Source organism: Lissotriton vulgaris, chromosome 4_1 (assembly GCF_964263255.1).
Source record: "Lissotriton vulgaris chromosome 4_1, aLisVul1.2, whole genome shotgun sequence".
In the NCBI taxonomy this organism is placed as follows: domain Eukaryota; kingdom Metazoa; phylum Chordata; class Amphibia; order Caudata; family Salamandridae; genus Lissotriton; species Lissotriton vulgaris.
The window spans coordinates 1,722,296,594-1,722,323,213 of NC_141691.1; the positions used below are offsets into that span (position 1 = coordinate 1,722,296,594).

A 26,620-nucleotide genomic window follows, 5' to 3' on the forward strand; every position below is an offset into this window, starting at 1 on the left:
TCAATCGACCTTGTAAAACCACAATCATGTGGCCAATAATAAGTAGTAGGCCCAGTGGACTCCCAAGATGTAGCAGAAGACTAAACCTTGCTACAATTCAAGAGGTTCAAACTGAAAGACTAATCACATTTGATAAACCTGCAGTGAATAAAGAAGGGCTATGCAACAAAGCCATGGAAATAGTGCCTCTTGAAACCCAAATTGCAACAGTTCGTCAAGAAACACCTGTCTACAATGATGTAGCCTCTGACTATACTAAAATGACAAAGGAAGAAGCAACTACAAAGATTAATAACAATTATGATGTAATTCCAACAACTGAGAGAACTGCCTCTGGCTATTTTATCAATTTCAATTACTTTTCTGAAGATCCTAGTGAACATGAAGAAAAGCCAGCAAACAGAACTTTAAAAGGAAAAATAACAGAACTCTTTCATCAACTTGGAGAAACATATCTGATTTCACCATGGATTGAATTGTGGATTGTGTTAGGTGTACTTTTCCTCCTGCTCTGGCTCATTTTGGTTTTAAGCTTGGGAAGAATGATTGATGGAAAATACAGTACAATGGACACAGCAAGTCACAATTAGTTACTTACTTGCAATCCTGATCTTCCATGCTGGGTGTTTTCTTTTAATTCATAAACATAAGAACATCTTTGTTCACATGTTTGATGCCACAACACTTCAAACACTCAGACTTGAATTTTTGAACAAAAATTTGCAAAGAAAAAATATGTATATTGGGCAACATTTTCTGTGCTTTTTTGATATGGCAAATGACATCAATTCAGCCACTGATAAAGTCCTTTTGAAGAAAATCACCACTAAAAAATAGCCCACCAACTAAGAAAAAATCAGGAAATAGTTTTCCTATTGACAACCTACTGACACAAAGTGCCTGGTTAATTCCATTCCATTGTCCTCACTACCCCTATATGTTCCCTCACCTCTCAAGGTATGGTTTGTCAATCTTCTCCAAATAAATAAATCTCATTCTCTCCTACACTGCAAATCAGAAAATGTATGAAATACGATTTTGGTCTTGGTAGATTAGTCATTCAAGAAGTGCCATTCTGATACTGTTATGCATTGCAGGACAGAGAAACTCCGAGAATCCTTAACAGACAGTGCTAAAATTCACACATGTGAAGTCTATGCTAAGTATTCACTGCATTTCTTTTTAGGTCTCACACACAGACAGCTTTTAAGTGTCTGAGCACAAAGACTTCCTGTCGACCATACCAAAAACTTTGTGAGCTTACAGGTACACCCATTTCTTGCCATCGTTTGGCTTCCTTGCCACTAATTTCCTTGCTTTTAATTCAATGCCACGCTTTTCTTTTCTGGTGTTTGTCCCTCCCACTGGAGCATAGCCACTTTGCCACCCTTCTGATTGGCTGACATGTATCCTTCCACTGCTCACACTGACTGAACTACTTTATTTTTGTTAAGTACTCCATTAAATGGACTGTGCTTTCAAGACTGCCTTTTGCTGTCTACTTAACCCCCCCTCCCCCCTCAAATATTCATCCCCTTGCTGCTTGCCCTTAAAATGCCCCTCCCCACCACACTCTACACCTGTTCCTGTATTAGTCCCGTTCCCCCTGGCGGTCCTTGAAATAAAAGATTCTTTGTTTACTTCATTTGGAGGGCCTTGCAGCTACCATTGGTTGCAAGGCCAAATTCCAAAAAGCACTTGAACACTTAAGTTGCTTCCTCGCCCGCCAGACCTTCTCCCCATTCCACCCAATCCTCCGTTGCTTCCTAACTCCAGTTGCAGTCATGTAAATTAAAAAAAATATTGAAATTGTTTTGGAGTGTCCAGCAACTGCTATATGCTGCCGGCCCATTCCGCTGCCCAGGAAGTAATTTTGCCCAAATAAAATGCACTTTTTATTTACCAATCTAGAGGATGTCTGCCATTTTGCCTAGGCAAAAAAATGAAGAGAAAGAAAATGGCACCCACGTCATTCTGTGGGCACGCTCATGGCTGGTGATGCAGGCACTACAGAATAATGTGGCTGAATCATAGACCCTTTTTAATCTTTTTTTTTTTGCTTATGCTGCACAGCATCCCCATGCTGCACATCAGCAAGGCAATATTCAGTGGTTTAGCCAATGCTTGTTCTTAAAGAATAGTGGTCATGCTGGATCATTCAAATGCATTTTAATGGTGAGTGAAGTGCTTTCAACTTGCATATAAGAGAAGACACAACAATGTTGTGGATCATTAACATAGTTAAATTGATTTTTGAAAATTTACTTATTTAATATTTCTGCTGAGAACACACTTGTGCGCAGCCATATTATACTGTTTAAAAATATCAGAGAAAATATTGTGACAGAGAAACATCAATGCTTGCAAAAGAGGAACCATGGGAAGTTAGAACTGAGAAGAAAATAAATCAAACAAGATTATGAGAAGCTAAGGGCATAAAACGGAAAAAATAAAGTAATTTTTTTTTTAAGTTGCAAAGGAAAAAATGGTAATTAGGGTATGGGTTAGGGTTTGGATAAGTGTTAGGGTCATGCTTAGATTAATAGTTAGGGTTGGAGGAAAAGCTGCGCTTCGGTTTATATTTAAGGGCACAGTTACAGATCTGGTGATAAGATTAGGATTGTGTTTCGGGTTAGAGTTACAGTTAGGGTTATGATGGTTAATTTATTTTTTATGATAGTTTCTTCTTGACGGGCACCGCAATTCAAAACCATTTTTCATTGTGCTGACTTCATTATTAATGTATTGCTTGACATTTGATGTAACAATTATTGCATAAACCTACAGGAAACATACTGCATGCACGCTATGGAAAGGTGGATTAAGGAAGAACAGAATTAGTTAACGGTCTTCTTTCAATTTGTGGTGCTAAATGACATTGCCTGCAGCAAGATTACCGAGTCCAACACAAAGGCTAATGAAACAACTACAAGGGAAAGGTTCATAAATCTCACCCTCAACTGGCATAGGCTCCTCTTCATCATCGTCAGGTGGGGGAGGACCTGGAGGAGTTCTTGGTCCTCGGGGCTGTGGTCTTGGTGGACTTCCACTGTACGGCTCTTCTTTCACTGCTTCAACTAGATGTTTCATTTAGAAAATAGGGACACTGTTAATAGCTTCACGGAATACATTTTATTTTTCATAATTAAAAGAAATTAACAGTATATGTCCCAAAACCATTAAACATACAGGTGGATTCAATCAAATGGCTTCCACTTTGCAACCAAAACACATAATTATATTTCTGGAGAAAACAGAATATACCTCAAATGAAAAAAAGGTAAAACATCTAAAAGTGAATAATGCAAATTGTTAGAATGCAAACAGCTGTTGCTCGCGCCACTGGTGTTTTTGTGCCATTTTTTTTGTACCATGAAACGTGTCCTCTCAAATTGAGGTAAGGAGGTATTTCAAAATATGGCGCTGAATAACAGACTCGCATTTTGCCTAATTATGTATAATTTTGCATAATAGCCCCAAAATGTCACATATGTATGTATATGTATATGTTATTTCTATTGCACAAACATAACCAAAAGTCAGTGGAGCACTGTACATGGTCAAAGGCAAACTTAAAGTCGGCGAATAATAGGAGAGAAAGTGGAATTGTGGACGTTTAATGCATTGTGATGTAGTGTTCTTTAAAGAGGTGAGTCTTAAACCATTTCCTAAATTGGAGCAGCGTTTCAGTGAGCCTGAAGAATACGGGAATGTTGCTCCAGATGAATGAATGAATTAATGAATAAGGTCACTTATAAAGCACAGCTGTCACTCCGAGGAGCATCTTGGCGCTGAGTGGCGGGTAATCGGAGTCTCAAGGAGAGTGGTCTCTGATAGCGCAGTTATCAGATGAGCGATAGAGCCACGCTATCTGGGGCTGCGAAGATCCAGGTCAACATTTTCTTAAACATGGATTCTGACTGCGTGAGTCTCAGTAGGGTAGGCAGGTAGTTCCAGGCTTTTGTTCCAAGGACTGCCATTGACTTTCCTCCTCCAGGGAGGTACAAGCAGGTTTTCAGTGGAGGATCTCAAAGGAAGTTGAGTCACATAAAGTTTAATTCTCGTCCTGAGGTATTTGGGTCCAGTTTACTATACAGTTCTGAAGGTTATTACTAGGATCTTAAAGAGGATCCTTTTGTGTATTGGCAGCCAGTGGAGGGTATGGAGGACCCCTGAGGCTGAGGCCAGTCTGCAGCTTTTTCTGAGTAGTTTTCTTTACTCCTGCGTAGACTGTTAAAGTAGTCTAGGCGCTATAGGATTAAGGCCACTGCCACTACTGTCTTACGAGCCGTAGCTGAAAGGAGATCACATTTAAAAAAAAGTTTTATCCAATGGAAGCAGGCACCTGCCACCGACAGCGCCTGCTGGTGGAAAGACCGAGAAGTGTTGAATCTGATCCAGAGGTTCTTTACAGTATCAACTGTATTTGGGTGAGTGGGGGTGGGGTGGGGTGGGGGGGGCGAGAAGGGGCTGTGTCAGTTGGCCACCACAGTTGAGGCGTAAATATGTTATGTTTGCCCAGCAACATAGTTACAGTCTTTTGGCTGTTACACTTAAGGTGATTAGATTTCATTCATTCAAAGACAGTTACAATAAGCTGTGTATCGTCAGCGTAAGAGACAGTCTTGATGTCTAAAGATGACACCAGGTCTAGTAGGGGCACCATGTATATATTAAAAAGTGTTGGGCTCAGGGCTGAGCCTTGGGGAACACTGGAGAGCAGCTGTTTCTCTGTCGATATGTAATTACCGTGGTTACTATTTGTCTCCTGTTCTCCAAGAACGTTTGCCGAGCTACCGATTCCTTTTAACTGTTCTCCCAAAATGACATGTGAGATTGAGTTGAATGCAGCCGAAAGATCCAACAGAATCAGCACGGCCTACTTTCCTTGATCTAATGCAAATTTTAGTGTTTCCGTAGTATGTAGCAGCGCTGACTTTGCTGAATGCGCTGCCCTAAACCCCGATTGCCAAAAGCTCGCTCCATGTCCGCCAAAAATAGCGCTGCCTGCTCCTCCAAAATCCTCCAGGCTGATATTGAGACGTGGGCACGCCTAATATTGTGTCGAGTCGCCCTCTGAGGCATAAAGCCCGCCTGGTCCGGATGTACCAGATCTGTAATGTGGGGCTTGAGCCTATTAGCCAGGGCCGTAGCCAGGACCTTGGCCTCTGTATTGAGCAGCGAGATCGGACGGTAGACGCGTGACACCCCAGGGGTCTACCCGGCTTCAGAAAGACCACCACCTCCACGTGTTGCCAATCCGGAGGGAATATGTAGCCCTCACACGCCTCCTCTACAACCGGACGAAGGCGTGGACCCAGCTGCACATAGAACCGCCGGAAAAATTTGCATGGGAAGCCGTTGGGGCCTGGTGCCTTACCGGGATTCAGCTCGCCCAAGGCCATGCCCAATTCGTCGTCAGTCAGTGGCCTATCTAGTAGTTCCCGCACCTCATCCAAAACCGACCAAGGGGGGGGAGATCATCTATGAACCGCTGGACGACATCAGCTGTCAAGCATTCCTGAGGCGCTTACAGCCCCTCATATAACGCAGTAAAGCTCTCCGCGATTGCCGGGGGGCTCAAGTACGGGCACCCCAGCCGGGACTAAGATTTGGGGCAGTGGTTGTGAATGTAGTGTGCCCTGACCTAGGCGGTGCAACATCTTGTAAGATTTGTCCCCCCACTGGTACAACCGACTACGAGTAGCCAGCCAGGCCTGCCGCGCCTCCTCCATCAAGACCGCGGTGTACTGCTGTTGGGCCAAAACGAATATGCTACTTACCAGTATGCATCTGTTCTTGGCATGTAGGGCTGCTGACATTTATATCTGTGCATAGATCGCCGCCTAGTGTTGGGTCCGGATGATTGCACATTGTTGTCCTGGAAGAGTCTTCGAAGTATCACGAGATAGATGGCTCCTCCCCTGGACTACAGTGCGCATGGGCATCCTCTCCATCCTCAGATTGTTTTTCGCCATTGTGGCAGAGATGGAGTGTAGTACAGTAAGTGATGACCATGCTAAGAGTAATTCTGAGTGCTGCAGCCACTACAGGCGCCGGGGAGGAGGGCGGGCGATATGAAAGTCAGCAGCCCTACATGCCAAGAACAGATGCATACTGGTAAGTAGCATATTCGGTTCGAGGCATGTGGGCTGCTGAATTCATATCTGTGCATAGAATATATAGCAGTCTCTCTATTAGCGGCGGCTGCCTGTGCCAGCTGCAGCAGTCTGAAAAAGTGTTTTTAGAACAGCCTGTCCTACAGCTGCCTGCTGTGTGGAGTGCACATCTACACAGTAGTGTTTGGTAAATGTATGTATGGTAGACCATGTGGCTGCTCTACAGATTTCCTCTTAAGGAATGTTTCCCAGGAAAGCCATGGATGCCCCTAACTTTCGTGTTGAGTGGGCTCTTGGGGGAATTGTTAATGTGCGCTTAGCCTTTTGATAGCAAATCTGTATGCACTTAACGATCCATCTGGCTATACCTGCTTTTGAAATGGGGTTGCCTTTGTGTTGTGGTGAAAAGGCAACAGTTGTTTTGTCTTTCTGAAATCTTTTGCCCTATCTATGTAGTACATGAGAGCTCTTTTGACATCTAGTGTGTGGAGCATTCTCTCTGCCACTGAATCTGGAAGAACAGAGGCAGTTCTATAGTTTGATTCATATGGAACTGTGAAACCACCTTAGGCAGAAACTTAGGGTTAGTGCGTAGTACCCCCCTGTTGGAGTGAATCTGTATGAATGGCTCTTGGATAGTTAGTGCTTGAAGTTCACTAACTCGTCGTAGCGATGTGATTGCTATTAGGAAAGCCACTTTCCATGTTAAGAATTGTATCTCGAATGAGTGGAGAGGCTCAAAAGGTGGACCCATCAGTTTGGTAAGGACCACATTTAGGTTCCATACAGGTGCTGGTGGGTGTCTGGGAGGAATAACTCGTTTGAGTCCTTCCAGAAAAGCTTTGATGGCAGGCACTCTGAAAAGTGAGAGATGCCGCCTGTTTTGGAGAAAAGCTGCTATTACGGATAAATGTATACGTATGGAAGCGTTGGCCAGATTGCATTTGTACAGATGTAATAGATAACAGATGATGTTGTGAGTAGATGCATATAGCGGATTAATGTCATTATTGGCACAATAAATGACGAATCGCTTCCATTTCGCCGCATAACATGTTCTAGTTGTGGGCCTCCTTGCCTCCTTTATGATATCCATACAGTCAGGAGGCAGGTTGAGGTAGCCAAATTCTAAGACCTCAGGAGCCAGATCGCCAGGTTGAGCTGTTGCGGATCTGGATGCTGAATGTCGCCATGGTTCTGCGTCAAAAGTCTGGGTGTGAGTTGTAGCCTTTGATGCGGTACCACGGAGAGTTCTAGAAACGTGGTGTACCATGGTTGGCGTGCCCAAGTTGGAGCAACCAGGATGAGAGTCATCGAGTGTTGCCTCAGTTTGCGTGCCTCTAGCGGTATTAGCGGTGCTGGGGGAAAAGCGTACGCAAATATGCCTGACCAGTTCATCAATATCGCATTTCCCTGCGACTGTTGGTGTGGGAACCTGGCGGCAAAGCTTTGGCATTTTGCGTTCTCCCTTGTGGCGAATAGGTCTATCTGTGGATGACCCCACTGCTGGAAGTACGGTTGGAGTACTGATGGATGTATCTCCCATTCGTGTATCTGGTGGCTGTGCCTGCTGAGCAGGTCCGCCATCTGATTGTCCTTGCCTGGGAGGTGTTCTGCCATGAGGAATATGTTTCTCTGAATGGCCCACTTCCACATGCTCTGAGCCAGATGAGACCACTGTGGAGAGTGTGTACCTCCCTTCTTCTGTATGTAGTACATGGCAGTCATGTTGTCCGTCCGCATCAACACTACTTTGTTGCACAAATGTACTTTGAATGCTTTCATTGCCATGAAGATTGCCATCAGTTCCAGAAGGTTGATGTGCATCTTTTTCTGCTGTGTCGTTCATAGTCCCTGCACTGTGAGCTCCCCATCCCTGGAGAGATGCGTCCGTCGTCAGTATTATTTGTGGTACAGGCTCTTGGAACGGTCGGCCCCTGCAAAGGTTTTGTGGGTTCCACCAATGCAGAGAGCCATATGCGCGACCGGCCACCAACACTAGGTCTTTCAATTGTCCGTGAGCCTGATTCCACTGACGTGCTAAGCACTCCTGAAGTGGACGCATGTGTAGTCTCGCGTGCGGGACTATGAAGATGCAGGAGGCCATCATGCCTATCAACGGCATGAACACTCGTGCTGGAAGCGAGTGTTGTGGTTTGAATTTCCATATCAGCAATTGAATGCTGTTTATCCTCACTGAATTTGGCTGTGCTTTGGCTACCAGAGTGTCTATTGTCGCACCCAAGTACTGCCGTACGTGGGCGGGCTGAAGGTGGGACTTTGGATAATTCAGTGAAAACCCCAGATTGTGAAGAAGGTGAATGGTGTGGGACATGTGGATGGCACATTGCTGGGCCGACTTTGCTTGGATAAGCCAGTCGTCCAGATAATGGTAGACGTGAACATTCTGTCTCCGTAGGTGTGCAGCCACTGTCGCTAGGCACTTGGTAAACACCCTGGGTGCTGTTGTTACTCCGAAAGGGAGGACTTGGAACTGATAATGCTGATCCTGAATGGTAAAGCTGAGATATTTTCTGTGTGACGGGTGTACCGGTATATGGAAATATGCATCCTTTAGATCTAGTGTTGCGAGGAAATCTCCCTGACTGAGTAACAGTGGGACCTGCTGTAATGTGAGCATGTGAAAATGTTCTGACAGGATGTATTGGTTTAGGGGCCTGAGGTCCAGTATGGGTCTGAGGGACCCGTCCTTTTTTGGGATCAAGAAGTACAGCGAGTACACCCCTGTACCTCTTTGTTCTACAGGCACGAGCTCTATGGCTCCTTTTTGCAGCATGCTGACTACCTCTTGCTGTAATAACTGTATATGCTCTGCGGACATAGGACGGTGTCTTGGGGGTATGTTGGGTGGAGTGGATGTTAACTCCAGACAATAACCGTACTGGATAAGCTGCCTCACCCACTTGTCTGTAGCGATGGATTTCCAGACCGGCAGGAACTGTTGTAGTCTCCCCCCGACCGGTGTTATATGGTCGGGGGGTAGTGACAAGACATCACTGTTTGTTAGTGGCGGAGGATCGGGAGTTGTTGTGTCCACGACCTCTGCCCTTGGTGCTGTTTCCACGATAGCCACCCCTATTGTTCTTGTTGTAGGTGGTCTGCGTGCCTCATTTACTGCATTGTGTCTGCTGGGACACCTGGCCTCTGGAAGCTCCTCTATTGTTGGAGCGACGAAAAGAACCACCCCTGAACTGCTGCGACTGTAGAGCCCCCAGAGACTTTGCAGTCTCTGTGTCCTTTTTAATTTTTTCTAAGGTGGTGTCCACTTCTGGGCCAAATAAGTAATCAGGGTTAACTGGCTGATTGAGTATGGTGGTTTGTATCTTAGGCTTGAAGCCGGAGATTCTCAGCCAGGCGTGTCTTCGTAACATAACGCTTGTATTAATAGCCCAGGCTGCAGTGTCTGCTGCGTCTAGCGCACACTTAATAGACGCGTTGGATATAAGTTTCCCTTCTTGTATTAGCATTTCTGCTGCCCCCTTGTACTCATTTGGCAAGTGTTGTAACAGGGTTTCAAGTGTATCATAATGAGCCCTGTCGTATCTGGCTAAGAGTGCCTGTGTGTTGGAGATTCGCCAGACATTGGCCGCTTGAGCTGCCACCCTTTTCCCTGAGGCTTCTAGCACTTTAGATTCCTTGTCAGGGGAGGAGCATCACCTGTGGTCTGCGAGTTCGCTCTTTTACGAGCATTTGAAACAACTAGAGAGTCCAATGGCAACTGTCCCCTGATATATGTAGGGTCCACAGGTGCTGGTTTGTATTTTTTTTCAATCCTGGGGGTTACCACTCTTGCCCTTGTGGTCTCCTTAAAGATGTCTCCAGCGTGTTTCAGGACACCTTTCAGCATGGGTAGTCTTGCCGGTTCTCTCTGAGGTTGAGAAGGTGCCAAATAAAAAGTCCTCTTCAATAGGGTCAGCATGGAGTTGGACATCGTGATTTTTTGCTGCCCTCTCAATAAGTGCGTTAAACGCAGCCGTGTCTTCTGTAGGTGATGTTTTAACAGCATAGATATTGCTGTCCGGGGCATTTTGTGGCTCCCCTGGGTCAACAGCGTCTGTCCAGGGTTCAGTGTGGTCTTCTGGATCAGTGTCGACAGGATAACTGTATTCCTCATTGTCAGCATCCCCTACATCCACATCTGAATGTGTGGGTGAAAAAGGAGCAGGTTCTCGTCCATATTTTTGTAGAGGTTCAAAAAGAAGAGGTAATGTTGCTGAATCCCTTTTTTTCTTTAATGGAATTTTATACGACTCCATCGGCTGTTCTGGGACGATCTTTCGCTTGTGAATGGAAAGTCTACCAGTCTCAGCGTCGATGATTTGCCTCGACTGATCTTCCTGCAGAGGCTGTCGGTGCATTGTGGCCTCTTCAGTAGTTGTAGGCTTTTGCCCAATGGACACCTTCTTGGCCGCTTCAATGCCCGTCTTTGGGGCGAACGCCTTAGGTGTCACTAGCGGCGGCAGTATAAACTTAATCGGCGCCGACGCCTTCGGAGTCTTACTGACTGTCTTTGGGGGTGGAGTGGCCTTCGGTCCGACAGCTATAGCTTTTTCCTTAATGCGCTGCAGCGAGTCCGACACTTGCTTTGAAGAAGAGGCGGATGGTTGTGTCGACTCGATGGGATCTTTAGAGCCACTGTTTGTTTTGTGCTCGAGGTCTTTGCTGACTTTCGCTTTGTTGAGTCGATGCTTAGGATCGATAACGTTCTGTGTTTCGAGTCCTTTATTCGTGTCTACGGTCTTCGCGCCCACTTCTTCGGGTCGATGTCCTTGACCTTTTTCTTCGGTGCCCCGGCCTTCGACTCAACACCCTTTAGCGACCTCTCTGCGTCGATAGCACTCTTTTGTTTCGTCGAAGCCGATGGTTCTGAAGCCTTCGATCCGATCAAAGTAAGTTGTACTTCCGGTTTCGATTTTGTTTCCGGTGCTTTCGGTTTTGTGGTCACCGATGTTTTTTGTTTCGATTTCGATCGATCAACCGATGGCTCTTTAGAATTGTCTGTAGCCGGGCCTTGAAGCGAGGCTGTAGAACTATGCGCTTGACCTTGGGTAAGGCCTCGTGGCGATCCCTCGACCTGAGCCTTATAGAGTGTTTCAGTCTTGGCCCCCATACCAACGGTTGGGCCTAGCTCCCCGCTTGAGCTATCTTCTACGGCCCCAAAGGCCTCATCGTCGTCTCCTACCTCGTCGACGACGTCTTCATTTTCGACCATCTCCTCATCCTCTGCGTAATAACTGGAGTCAATCTCTGACGCAGGATCAGACTGGTTGTCTTGAACTTCCTGCTCGACCCCCTCATCATCTTCAGCATCGAAGATGTTCACCAGGTCAGGCGCTGTCTGCTGGGCTTCCTTCCGCGCCGCGTGACGAAGGCGAAGTGTTTTCTTGGACCGGAACCGAGAACAAGCCATACAGCTGGCTTCATCGTGATCCGGAGACAGGCACTTGTTGCACACCGGGTGAACATCGATGTGGGGATACTTGGAGTTGCAAACGGGACATCTCTTGAATGGGCTCCGTTCCATTATCGATCGTCGATAAGGCCTCTGGCGTCGACCGGGCCTTTGAAGCTGAATAGCCACGCGGCTCTCCTTGACGTCCGGCTCGAGAATCGAGCTGGAACGAGTACTCGGCACCGATCGCAAAGACAATACAGATGATACCTAGAGGACTTTTGGCCAAATATAAAGTTTTCTATCGATTCCGAACTTGAGTTAACAAATATACATCCGAACCCAATGGCGGAAAAAAACAATCTGAGGATGGAGAGGATGCCCATGCGCACTGTAGTCCAGGGGAGGAGTCACCTATCTTGTGATACTTCGAAGACTCTTCCAGGACAACAATGTGCAATCATCCGGACCCAACACTAGGCGGCGATCTATGCACAGATATGTATTCAGCAGCCCACATGCCTCGAACCTAACTGTCGCCTAGCAGATCTACCGCCCGCCTCCCGACTCCTACGCTCCAGCGCTTCCAGATCCGCCTCACGTTGCACCAAGTCTCTCCGCCGCTCCTTACGAGCCGCCGCGCCCCAGGAGATATCCACCCCCGCAATGTGGGTTATAAGGCTTCCCAGAGGGTAGTCGGGGAATCTACGGAGCCTACGTTGGAGGCCAGATAATGATCAATTTCTTTGGTCATATGCTCCCTGTATTCGTCCTGCAGCAGGTGCCACATCGACATGCGCCACCGAAATGACTGTCTGGCCGGACCTACGCTGAATGTGAGGGCTACCGGTGAGTGATCAGACAGGGCTCTCGGCAGAATTTCTGTCGATAGTATTCTATGGGCCAACCCCCTAGGAACAAATATGTAGTCCAATCTGGAGAATGAGTTGTGCACCGTGGAGAGATAGGTGTATTCCCTACGTGAGCCATGTTTGTACCTCCAGGCGTCTGTCCAGTCAAGTCCTGTGGCTAGGGCATGCAGTTTGGTGGTGGGTCCCCCCACCCCCTCTCGTCAGTCGCCCCACTCCGCAACCTATCGCTACTTAGTTCCATTACATCATTCCAGTCCCCCCCACAACAATAGAGAGGGTATCAGGTATAGCGCTCCAAAGGGACATGATCTTCTCCACCAATGGCCACTGCAACGGTGGCGGGGCATACACACTGCCAAGGGTCATCCTGTCCCCCCCTACTCTGCCCTGTACAAAAACATACCTGCCCTGTGTGTCAGTCTAAAGTTTATCATGCACATATGAGACCCGACGGTGTATAAGGATAGCAACCCACCTAGAGCCCCTCGTGAACCCCGAGTGGTAAACTTGGGTGAACCCAAAGTAGTTGTAGGCATAGCGCTTTCGTGCTGAGTAAGTGAGTCTCCTGAAGTAGGACATCCGCCCCTGCCCTCTTGGCATAATGGAGAACAGCCCCTCATTTCACTTTGTCCAACACTCCCTGCACATTCCAGCTCAGTATGCGCAGGGAGCCAGGGGCTACCCGCCCTCCCCTCTCAGCAGTGGACATACGAAGATAGTACAGTGTAAGCTGCAGGTATCCCTGTGGCTCAGCATGCAGATAACATGGCAAATATAGAGCAGCGAAACATGCGCAAACAAACCCCCCCCCACCCCAAATCCCAGACGCCAACCCCCCCCACCCCGTACCTCCTAAACATGGAAGCACCTGTCGCGGTCGGATCACAGCCTAGTTCCCAACGGGGGATCAAGAACCACCCCCTCCAATGGATCCCCCAGTGACAACCCATAACAAAGGGGAATTCACTCCCTCCCACCCACACCTGTTGGGTCAGGCTCCCAGCCCTAGAAAGCCGCGCACCTAAACATCCGTGATTACCATACATTCAGTTCGACGTGAAAGTCCAAGGCTTCATTTCAATACTTGTTGCTGCTCCGGTGCCGGATCGCTCTGACGAGGAGCGGAGCCAGAGCTTGATCTACGCCCAGATTTCGACCTCCTACAGCGTCGCTGATGACTCCTGAGACCCTCACGGGCCATTCCACTCGAGGAGGAACCCGATTCTCCACTCTGGGCCATGTTGACTCGAATTTTCACCGTCTCATCCGTCCATTTGAACACTTCCTCTGGGGAGTCGAAGAACAGTGTGCGGGACTTATAAATAACTCGCAATCGCGCTGGGTAGAGCAAGGCATACTGAAGCTTAAGACCACGAAGGCGGGCCTTGGCTGCAAGGAAGGATTGTCACTGCTGCTGCACCAACCGCGTGTAGTCTGGGAAGATAAGGATGGTGGCGTTGCTATACGTGAGAGAGGTCTTCACCCTCGCCTGTCGCAGAATGGTGTCACGATCAGAGTAATTCAAACATTTGGCAATGATCGGCCTCGGACGTGCTCCAACTGGGGGCTTCTGCATCAGGGCCCTGTGGGCCCGTTCCACCACAAAGCAGCGGGAGAGAGTATCCGGGGAAACCAGCCCTCCAGCCACTGGGCCAGAATGCGCTCCACGGGGTCACCCTCACAGCCCTCCGGAAATACCACAAAGCATAAGTTGTTCCGCCGAGCCTGCCCTTTTGCGTCCTCGACCCGCATGGCCAAGCCCTTCTGTATTCTTTTCATGACTGCGACCTTCTGCTTTAGCACAGACACATCATCTTCCACCTCTGATATGCGGGTCTCTGCGCCGGTGATCCGCTCCACCGCATTCCTCAGGTCCTGGCGGAGCAACTTAACATCCGATCCCACGGCCCAGATCTTGGCGTCCAACATGTCCCTGGACTGTGTTATGGCCGCCAATAACGCCGCATTGTCGGGTGCTGGATTCTGTGAGCCCGCTGCGCCAGTCGCCTGGCTCGCCTCAGTAAATTTGTCGAGGGTCCCCTGCTTGGTGTGGCCGCCAGCAGTGCGAACCCGTGTCATCGTGGCTCCGTTAGGTGTTCCCGGCGATAGGACTTTCCACCCCAGTGCCCGTCTCCACCGGTAAGGCAGGGGTCAGGTAGGGAAATAGGTAAGTCAATGGGCCCACTTCTACCGCCCGCAGGCCGTTTGGACTCGGCGCGCAGACACACTGGAGCAGGCCCCCGGTCACTGCAATGCTGGACTAGCAGAGAGGGCCATGGACCACGTCGCCGGGGCCCCTGGCCAGGAGATCGATGCCCGCCGGCCCCACCTGCAATCCCAGTGGGCCTCCACACGAGCACCACCCCACTGATCCCGGGGTTCCGCAGTACCCCGCCGGGGCCCGATCTGGCCCCCGAACCCCACCACCGGAAGATAGAACTGGTGTCCAGAAGGATCACTACGGAGGGGAGGGGGAGGAAGGGCCAACGCACCCTACCGCACTCCACAGACCCACACCGCTCACCGCTGCCCGAAGGTCATCGCAGATCTCACCAGGTAGCCACCGCCAGCACGGCCAGTCCGCAGGAGGGCCATCTGAACAACGCCCCAGACCAGGGGCACAATCCGGCAAGCAATGGCACCATGGGCCTCTTCCTCACTCCAGGCCCTCTCAAGGATATGCAATTCGCCTCAAGATGGCGGCCGCTTCCACCGGGCCACCTCGGAGCGAGGCTCCCGTCGACCTTCAAGGGCGTTGTTGTGCCCACTTCACCGCCCCTGCGGCGACGCTGCCCCGACACCAGCCAGGATCCCAGGCGCGCTTAGCCCCGTGTGTGCTGGAGCGAGCTGCGCCCCGCCTGCGTCCACCTCACTGCCCCGCACTCGCCGCCAATCAAGTGCTTCTCGCTGGGCCTCACGAAAATCGAGGCCCCGGCTTCAAGCTCCGCAGGCCGCTCCACGCCGCCAGAGCTCCGCACGTCTTCTGGAGCCCGTGATGTCGCCGCTGCCGCCACCGGATAGTTCCCCCGGAGCAGACGACCCCGCAGGAGGAAACAGCACCCTTGTGGATGCTCAGGGCCAGGATATTGCCACAGGATGTACGGCGGCTGGTCGGAGCTCTCGCTCTACACGACCGCCATCGTTGCCAGCTAAGCCACGCCCCCAAGGATACTACAATTTTAAAGATCATTTTTTGATCAGACGCTGCCTGCTTGATAAGATTGGTGTAGTGGGCTTTCTTTTTTCGTTTGATATTTTGATAACAACTTTTGAGTGCTGCTCTAAAGGTGATAAGCTCTTCGGTTCTATAGTTTATCCTCCATTTCCGCTCAAGTTTTCTGCATTTGCCTCGTAGATCTTTTAGCTGAGGGGTGTACCAGGGAGCAGAGTTTTTACCCAGGGAAACTGCTGGGTGCTGCCACTGTGGCCTATTTATTGGTGAGGCCATCCAGTCATTAAAGACGTCTGTGTCAAGCGAAGGCTCCCCTGTTAGTGGGGCATAGATGGAAAAGGCCAGATGTCTTATTATTTCTTTTTTTACACTCTTTTGCCTTCACTCTGATGGTGTCCTGGCTACGGGTGTGCCGAAAGCCACCAGAAATGATGAGCTTGTCTGCAAGACAAGCGGGGGTGCTGGTTGTGATGGCTTGGTAAAAGATGGAGCTGGATTTTAAGATGGTGCGACCTGGCAAGCACTTCCATCAAGATGGAGGCAATTTAATCATATTTCTTCAGGCCCTAGACAAGACATGCTATGGCAAGCCTGATGTCCCTAAGGGGTGTAGTGTGAAGTCCAGAAGGCTGTGGAGTAAGGCATTACCACCATTTATGAGCAAGAATACAAGGTCTTGAACAGCACTTCTGAAGTTACTCTCTTATTTAGAAGAGAGAGCTGGAACCAGATAGTCTTTGTTTTTTGGCAATGTGTTCCTTGAGGGAGAGGTTGGTGTCCAGGGTGAATCCAAGTGATTTGGCATTTAGTGAGAGTTGGGGTCGGAATTGAGCCAGGTTTGTACTGTAAGTTGTTTCCTGTCCTTGGCAAATAATTGAAATTCTGCCTTGGTTATGATGAACTTTAGGTAGGCACTGGACATCCAGGTCTGGATGTTTGAGGCACTGAATGTCTGCAGCAGAAGATACTTTTAGGAGAGTTGTGTGTCATTAACATATCGATTAATCTTGATGCTGTTATCTGTGAGTAGAGCACTAAGCGGTTCCATGTAAAGGTTGAAGATGAAAGGAGAGAGTATGGAATTCTGGGGGACTCCACATGAAATAGGCATCTTTTGTGACTCTGAGGTGCCCATGTGAAAAGACTGGTGTTGGTTTTAAAGGTAGTAGGTGAACAAGAGAAGGACATTGCTGGTGAAGTTAATTTGAGACTCAAGTGTGTGTCTGAGGGTCTAGCAGTATCAGGAGGAAGGGGTCCCCTTCATCTGTGGTCAAGAGGGCTTTGTCTACGATGTGTAAGGTGGAGGTATTCATATTGCAACGTGATCTGACGCCATACTGATAGTCATACAGAAGATGGTTAGAACTTTTGTGATCTCTGAGTTGAATATATACTACTTTTTCCAATGATCTTGCTAATGAATGATAGGTCAGTGATGGACTGGTAGTTGGAGAAGTCATCAAGGTCTAGTGCAGGTGTTTTAGGAGTGGGAGGATGTGGCCAGTCTTGAGAGCATTTGGGAGTATGCCTTATATTCATAAGAAGGGGCAAACAGGGTTGATGCAGTGCTTCATTGTCTTTAACAGTGTTTTGTTTCTGGTGGTGGCTTCATTGATGTTGATGGTATAGTCCTTTGCTTTGGCTAATGTGATGAGTGGTCTGTATGTTTCGTGGAGGGTTTTCAGTATCAAAAGGTCATCTGGACTTCTGTTTTTCTTGATTTTTTTTTTCTATCTGTGGATGGATCATGTATTGCCAGCAAGGATATTAAAATACCAGGTTGCTTAAGGATTTGGCTAACACTTATGTTGTAATTGGGGTGTGGGTGTTCACATAGTTCAACAAAAAAATGTTGAAGATATTCAAAACCATGTTGGCATAAGACGTGGAGTTGATGCTGTGATAGAGGGGTTCAAGTATTAGGTAGTCTATGGAGAAGCCTTATAAGGATCCGAAGGTCGGATCTTCATCTTTTGTGGTGACTTTGGTTTGTTGGTAGTACGCTCAGCAGGGAGATAGAGATAGCAAAGAGGTCATTCCAGTCCAAGGGTATGAGTGGTATGCACTGGATTGTAGAGTTTATCAATGAGGATAATAAGGGAGTCTTTTTTTTTTTAGATTGCATTTTCTGTAAGTTTGAAGTCACCGAAGAGTCTGGTGTGGTTGTGCTCCCAGTGGTGAGGAGATCTGAGAATTGGTCAGTGCATGTCAGCAGCACCATGGAGTTGAGTGTTATTGGTTTGCTTAGTGTGCAGGACCAGGAGGACTTATGGATGACAGTGAGGCCTCCTCCCTTCTTATGTACACGGTCCACACGATGGATGATATAGCCTGTGGGAAGGATGATGCCTAGGAAGTGTGAAGATGTGGGGGTGAACCATGTTTTTTTGAAGAAGAGTTTGACAAGCTTATGTTAAGTGATGAGGTCTAAGATGCCTGGTGCATGGAGTACTGCAGAGAGAGCAGAAATGAGCATGAGTTGGAATGTACATTTTGTAGTTTGAGGGAATGTAGTGGTTAATGGGATGTGCATCAAGCTGGGTCTGTGTGATTTGTGAATGCTATGCAAGTGTTTGAGTTGTCTACTTCTAGGATTGGCATTATGTGGTGCTGGGTAAGACCCATGATTATAATCTGACCCTGTAGGTTTCACTGAAACAGGGGTCTTGGCAAAGTCCTTTCCAGGTCCAAACAGGCAATGTCCTTGTCTGTGTCCGCTCTTTGCTGGGGACTTCTGGGAGTAATTATGTGAAAGCAAACTAAACACATTTCACCCATCCCTAATTACATCAAGCTCTCAGAGTATTTAATCAGCTGGTTCAATCTCACAACAGTATGAATGTCCCATAAAACTTAATGGGAGTAAAAAGGCCAGATAATGAAAGAAGCTTGAACACGAGTCTTGCAGAGTGACTGTCAAAACAGAGAACAAATATTACATTCTCACTGATTGGTTAAGAATATGTGAGCCTGGAATGACTGCATTAACTAAGGATGAAGTAAGAATGAGCTTCGGGATAAATCACCTATTTTCTATGCTAAAAGATCTTTTTGTTGGAAAAGTGTGTAAACAGATTACAAATAATTTAGAGAATTTGAGAAACAGCAGGCAAAAAGACTAAAAGATTGCGTTTGGGAAATTAAGTCTGTCTGATGGGCGCCTTGCCAGCTTTCAGGATAATGTTCTAGAACCAAAGAGTGTGAGTGTTATACTGTACATTTTTGGAGCTCAATGGCCCTCACATAAAACTATTGTGATACTCTGTCTTGAAGACATGCATCTCATGTCTCCAAACACTTAAACAGTGTTGACATTCCAACATGCATGTCTTACTGCAAGGACATTCATTCAGCATGCTTCAGGTAGCCTTTCCAGAAGTAGAGGACTATTAGCGGGATGACACCAAGTTTTATCTTGCATGAGGCGTATGAATGACAAGTCCCTTGCACACATTCATATGTGGGCCTGGTATAATATGGAGTGTTACATTGCCATAGTGTGTCCAGACAGGAAAGTCAGAAGAGCTGGTAAAGATCTGGGAAGTGTCTGATCCAGGTAGGGCTTGATATCACCTAATGCTTTTATCTTTAACCTGAAGAAATACCTCATTATCCTAATAAAGTGCCTATAAAGAGAACATGCAGGCTCAAGTCTTTTTCAATAGTTTCTACATTTTCTTGTGTTAATAGGAGCTGTTTATGAGGTATTATTTTGTTATCCATGAAAATGTCTCATATTATTTAACAGGCGCTTATAGCACTGTGATTAACAAGTTACTTACCTTTGGTGATGCCTTTTTGGGTAGACATATCTAACTGCTAATTCCTCACCTTAGAATATTCCCGAGGGATCAGATCTGATCAGGAAAATCTTGTGGCCTTGATCACCTCTATGACAGAGGCGACGCTGTGGTACCCATATGGGAACCACCCCAGCACTCTGACATTAGTTTCTTTTGTGACTGCTTCCTGCCAAAAACACAGACACATACAAAAAAATACAATACCAGTATCAATATCAGTATCTAATGGGGTCTTTAGGGTGAAGAGCCGAAGTCGCAGAGTGAAGAGGGTCGGTGAGGAATCTGCGGTTAGATCTATTCTCTACCAAAAACATGATATTGAAAGTTAAGTAACTGGTTCTTCTGATGGAGACTTCTAGACGCATATTCTCCGCCTTAGAATAAATACCTCCTTGGATCTGTGAACAGGCTCAAACTCGAAGAGCCTGGAGGACCAAAAGAGCAAAATGCCCATCCAGACTGTCCAAGCAGTAATACTTTGTGAATATGTGAAGGGACGCCCACCTACTGGTTTGGCATATGTCCAGGACTGATACCCTGTGCGCCAACTTAGTAGTAATGGCCTTGGCCCTGGTGGAATGGGCCCACAAGCTTTCAGGAGGCTGCTACTTAGCCCAATAAATGTGAAAGAGCTCTCTATAGTCCAGGCAATGGAAGTATGAAGAAGGAGAGTTAAAAAAAAGACAGAGTAATGCTCTGGCCAACATGAAATGGGGTGACAATTTTCAACAGAAAAGAGGCATGTGTCTGAAGAACCACTCTGTCAAGGAAAAAGCTGGTGTATGGATGGTGAACAGAGCGAGCTTGAAGCTCTGACTCGTCTGGTCGATGTAATGATCACCAAAAAGGCCATTTTGATAGGCAAGAGTCGCAGAAAACAGCTAAGCAGAGGCTAGAAGGGGGAGCATATGAGAAGTGTGAGGCCCAGATTGAGGTCCCATTGGGGCATCACAAAAGGGGTAGAAGGGAACAAGTGTTGCAAGCTTTTCAGAAAACGAGTCCAAACAGGCAAACTGAACAGGGAGGGTTGATTCCGCAGATGCAGGAAAGCCTAAATGACCAGTAAGTAACCCTTAACTGTGCCCAGGGCAAGGCTTGTGATTAAACAAACAGCAACACTTTCGACAATGGTATGGAAAGGGGGTCTACCTGGCATGAGGAACACCAAACCAATGACTAATCCCAACAGCAGGCATAGTAGGTCTTAGTGGAGGGGCACCTGGCTGCCAAGATGATATCATAGACCTCTGGAAGAAGATCGAAAATTCTCAACTGTTACCACTCAATCTGCATGCATTAAGGAAGGGAGTGCATAGATTCGGGTGCCTGCCTTGTCGCTGCGACAGGAGATCCCCCTGAAGTAGCAGCTTGATGCTCCTGCTCAGGAGGTTAGGATACCAAACCCTCCGTGCCCAATCCGAAGTCACAAGAATGACCTGGACCTGGTCGGTCCTGATCTTCTTGAGAACACTGAGTAGGAGTGGCATTGGCAGGAAGGCGCACAAGAGTCCTGTATTCCGCTTGAGACAAAAAACGTCGCGAAGCGAGGACCATTTTGGAAACTTCAAGGTGAAGAAGTGCTGACATTGTGCATTCTCAGAAGAGGAAAACAGATCACCAAGGTGCTCCCCAAATGGGCAGAAGACCTTGTGCCACCTCTGATGTAGTTCCCACTTGTGATCAGCAAGGTATCAACAACTGTGTTTGTCTGCCCTAGAGTTTAGTGAGCCTGCCAGGTGCTGCATGGCCAGGAAGATGTCCTGGTGAGCCAGCCAACTCCAGAGCACAGGGTCCACAACCCCATCCCACCCTGGTCATTGCAATAACACATGACGGTGGTGGTATACTTGAAAAACTGAACAAACTTTCCTTTGATGGATGGCAAGAAGGCTTTCAATTGCAAACTAATCAACCTCAGTGCCACAAGGATGATGTAGAGCTGGGACTCTACCGGAGAACACAAGATTGATGTGGAGCTGGGACTCTACCGGAGAACAGAAACCTCTGATTTCCTTCTCTCCCATATGACCGCCCCAACTTAGAAGTGTTCCAATGGTCACTACTGTCTGCTCCAGGTGGAGAAGGAAGAGGGGTCTGCTGCAGGGCAATTGCAGTCTGTCAGCCACCACTGCCGATCTCATGTTGTCCCTTCTGATATCGGGACCTGATCAGAGAGATTTACTGATGTTATGCCCACTGGGACGTCTGCTCCCACTCCAGATCCCGCATGTACCATTCGGCATGCTTTACCAGATTGATGCAGGAAGTCATGAGACGCAGCAGCCTCGGAGTCAACCTCACTGAAACCCAAGGCAGAGGCTGAAATGTCAGAATCATAGCCTGAATATACTGGACTTGCTGCTCCGGAGAATATGCATGGAACTGCAGTGTGTCGAGAGTGGCTCAGATGAAAGGGAGCGTTTGAAAGGGAGTCAAGTGTGCCTTCACAATGCTGATAGCGAACCCCAGTGAATGCAGGAGGTCGGTCATGATCTTGAGGTGGGTGAAGACTGCCTGGGGCGAGCTCGCATTCAACAGCCAGTTAATGAGATAGAGGCAAACTTGAACTCTCCGCCGCCGCAGGTGGGATGCTACTACTCCCATCATCTTGGTGAACACCTAAGGGGTGCTGGTAAGGCTGAAAAGGAGGACAAGGAACTGGAAATGTTCGTGGCACACCGTAATCCGCAGGTAATGCCAATGGCCAGCAGGATGGAGATGTGGAAATACACATCCTGCAGGTCCAGCACTACTATTCAGCCTCCATTGTTGAGAGCTGACAAAGCTTGAACCAATGTGGGCATCTTGAATTTCTGTTTTCTCAGAAAGTAGTTTAGAGGGTGCTTATCTAAAATAGAATGGAGGCCTTTATTCTTTTTGAGCACCAGAAAGTATCAACCACACTACTTCTGGTGCAGGCACTCTCTCAAAGGGCCCTGTGGCCAGAAAAGCCTGTACATATTGAGCAAGGAGAGATGTCCTCCGTCAGCCGGTCTTGGGGTGGTGGTAAAGGCAGAGGGGTTTCCATGAATGGAAGGGCGAACCCCTTCCACAAAATCTGAAGCAACCACTTAAACCTGCCACCAATGGAATTGCTGTGCTGGACCGAGGGTGCACGAAAGAGGCTGCGGAAGCCAAATGGGTGGGGGGGACTGGAAACCACGCTGGATCTGGTTCCCGTGTCATCTTTGAGAGCCACTACTCCACCCAAGAAAGGGCTGAGCAAGTTGCTTTGCTGGAGGGTACAGATAATACAGCAGTCACCCATACGTTCCCCAGCCATGGACTGTTGCTGGGATCAGGAAGATAGGAAAAGCACGGAAGACTTGTCAGTGATCCGGCTCTCCCTAAAGCGCTCGAGCACTGCGAGAGCTTTGTTGTCAAATAGGTGGGAGCCATCGAAAGCAATGTTAATCAGGGACACTTGGACCATAACCAAGCTACACAGTGCCAAAGTAGTAGCCATGGCTCTGCCTAGGGAGCCTGTGGTATCCAGTCCACACCAGATGGCAAACTTTGCTGCATCCAAACAATCCACTAAGGTTTGTCTGAGGATAGCCCGATCATTCTGGGGAAGCATGGGAAACAGATCTGCAACCAAGTCCTACAACACATGGAACCATCAGCCCATGAAGCAGTAAGTAAGTAAAAGTGTATTTGTTGATTCATTAAAATCATGAAAACAGCAAAATACATATCCAAAACAAAATCTGATTAAAAAAATACAGATACAGTGGGTTTTTATATCCAAGGTGAGATCCACAGCTAAGCCCTAACATGATTTGTTAAACTGCAACTAAACAGTTTTCTAATAAACAATTAGCAGCAAAAGTTAAAGTGCATTGTGCTAGCAAAAAAAAAAAGAAAATGCAAGTAAACTTTTTAAATTGATAATGGTACATGAAATACAACACACCAATTAGCAGCAGAAATTAAAGTGACTTGTGCTAGCAGCAGATTGACTTTTTAAATTGGTACGGGTACATAATATACAACACCAACAAAAATTAAAGTGCCTTGTGCTAGCAGCTTAGAATCATCAGGTAAACCTTTAACTTTAAAAAAAGGTACATAAAATGCCATTCGCCAATATGGAATTACATTAAAAACAGTACGATACATGGGGTACACTCCATCAAATAGCAGCAGGAATTAAAGTGCCTTATGCTAGCAGCTAGAGTTATCAAAGAAACGTTCAAATAAAAAGTATACCTAAGATACAATCCACTGTTATGGAGTAACCATAGATACACAATGGTACATTTATAATAAATTTTAGACAAACTTAAAATGGCCCACACTCTCCCTAAAAACATTTAAAATCAGTATATCATTATCAATTTTTAGATAATATTCATAGCAGAAATTTCTTCACTTTAAATATCTACTTTACAGAATTTCTTTTCAGCTATAAAAATAAACTTAACAAATTGGTAAATAAGGCGAATGGTAACACCTCTTAGACACACAATAATTGCAGTCCTACAAGTTCTTACTCCCAATTCATTAAAAATAGGCTTTAAGACGGTCTTCCGCTCTTCTAGCAATTTTGGGCATAGGGTTACTATATGCTGAAAGGTTACATCACACAGCCCACATAGCCTGCAAAGGTTGGACGGCAACTTTTTCTCCCATTTTGGAATTCCGTCTTTAGTTGGATATCTCCCAAACCTTAATAACATGAATTTATTCTTAATCAAAGGTTTTAAATGAAGCAACAAATAAGGTTGGGGAGCCAGTTTGCCGAAAGAGTTAACTATAGACCATAGATGTTTTTTTTCCTTAATTCATCTTTAGCCGTTATAATTGACAATGAAGCAGCTGATTGATTAATTTTTTTTATTTTTTTTAAAACCTTTATTTGCGATATGCACAGTACACAGCGTCTGCCTACAACCCAATCGGGCCGGCCGCTATGACAGTAAACATCTGAATACCATACATAGAGGCAGTGAATCTAGGACAATGAATAGCAGCTTAATGGTGTACCGGCACCAAAACACAGAGAAAGCAAAAGGATAAAACAGGTTTCGTTTTATAATTTTGATGAAAACATATAACAAACACACCACACAATCACATGGTAGGAGCGATTCTAAGGGCTCATGGGGAGAGGGGATCAGGCTCTAAAGAATATTGCGACATATGTCTAGGGACGGGGGTATGGTGAAAGGAATTACGCAGGATATCACTATAGACAATCATCTGGAACGTCAACTACGGGGACGAAGGGACATCAATAGTATACTCAAGAGGAGGAGTGCAGATATCTCCACGATACGCATTCCACTGGGACCATATCCTGCCCCACTTCCTAGGACGGCCCCGAGCCTCATAGACCGTCTTCTCCCGAAACATGCACCAGTCCATGTTCTCCTTCCAAGCTGTTATCCCAGGCGGCCTATGGGAACCCCAGATTTGAGCTATGTCCCTCTTGGCAACCATGTTACCAAGAGTGACCCAGAAAGTCTGAGCAACTGTACAGTCGGTAGGCTCCCAGACGTTAAGCAGGCAACGACGAGCCTCAGGCAAAAGAGCGACCCCGGTGACCCGTCCCATAATATCATGCACTCTGGACCAAAAAGCGGATACCACAGGACATTCCCAAATGATGTGCAGAAAGGTATCACTCATGCCACAACCACGCTTACACAACCCGTCGATCGAGTAACCCATTCGCACCAGTCGCGTACCAGTCATGTAAACTCGATGGAGGATCTTCAGTTGCACGAAACGAAGGAGAGCTGGAATGGCCACCTCCTTAGGAGAGGCGATAGCCATCTGCCAATCCTCGTCGTCTAATTCCAGGCCGTCCGAGGTCCACCAGGCCCTAAGCCGCACGAGGAGGTCAGCCCTGGTGTTTATAAGTTTTTTACAAATCAAGGAAATCGTGCTGTCAGGCACGTGGCCATCCAGAATCCGGTCCTCGAGCGGTGACGACTGGGGGATCTCCGTCCCCGGAGGGAAAACGGAGGTCAAAGCATGGTGCACCTGAAGGTAGCGGAAGTACTCATTATCGCCAAGCTGGTACTCCACCTTAAGGGCATCGAATGACTTATCTGTGCCCTTGGACCAAAGATCCTCCACCTTGCTGATACCAATTGTGTCCCACTTATCAAACCCTTTCGTTCGCCACAGGCTACCCAACCTATCAGAGTCATACAATGGAGTCAGTCGTGTCATCTTATCACCCCAGCCCGTAGCAACATTCGCATCTCTCCATGCACACACAGCACACTTCGTAGGCCCTGTCAGGAGTCGGAATGGCTCCTTCGAGTACAAAGCCCTGTTAAAGTTACCGCCCGGCAAGAGGAACTTGTCCATCGCAAAAGCTGGGACAGGACCTGGGGAGTACGTTACATGGTTGACCACGCTCAACTGGGAGGCCCAGTAATAGCGTCTGATGTCCGGAAGGGCTATGCCACCATCGTACCATGGCAAAGTGAGTTTAGGCAGGGAAATACGTGCCCGTCCGTCCCAAATCAATTGCCTCTGGAGGCCCTCGACCTCACGGAAATAACTAGAGGGTACAGGATCGAAAAACTTCTGCAGAGCGTACAAAAATCTAGGGAGGGACATCATCTTAAAAAGGGCTGCACGCCCCAATGGAGATAGGGGCAAGCCGCGCCACCGCTGGACATACAATTTAAGCCGCCGAAGAGGGGCGTGTAAGTTACGGTCATAACGGACAGAGGGGTCTAAGGAGATATAAATTCCAAGGTACTTGAACCCAGTCTCAGCCACCTGGATCGGGAATCTACGGGGTAGTGGAGGAAGCTCCCCCGCTAGAACATAAATACATGATTTAGTCCAGTTAATGACGAGACCAGAGTTCTTCCCGAAGGAGGTGAGGACATCAAAAAGTGAGTGACTTCTGAGGTGAAGTAAAATAAAGGAGAATGTCGTCTGCGTATAGCGAGACACGATCTTCAATATCAGGGGCCCATCGGATGCCCCTGATCGAGGGCTCCCACCGGAGCCACTCCGCCAGCGGTTCCAGTGCCAAGGCAAAGAGGAGGGGGGAGAGCGGACAGCCCTGTCGGGTTCCACGCCCAAGCGGGAATGAACCAGACACTCCGCCATTAACCACCACCTGGGCCAATGGTTGTTCATAGAGGAGCTTCACCCAGGCAATATAATTAGGACCAAAACCAAACTTCGAAAGAGCCGCCCAAAGGTAAGACCACTCAATGGTGTCGAAGGCCATAGTGGCGTCCAGAGAGGCTAAGATGGCGGGTTCG

General features: G+C 47.5%; 1 protein-coding gene across 2 annotated transcripts in view; it reads right to left on the reverse strand.

The window, feature by feature from the left end:
* Nucleotides 1-26,620, reverse strand: part of VIRMA (vir like m6A methyltransferase associated) — an 811,754-nt gene that overhangs the window by 625,628 nt on the left and 159,506 nt on the right. For both annotated transcript variants that reach the window (XM_086966010.1, XM_086966009.1), the window contains exon 7: nucleotides 2,955-3,077. In XM_086966010.1, the coding sequence (XP_086822136.1) occupies nucleotides 2,955-3,077 (123 nt within the window). The remainder of the gene's footprint in view (nucleotides 1-2,954; nucleotides 3,078-26,620) is intronic.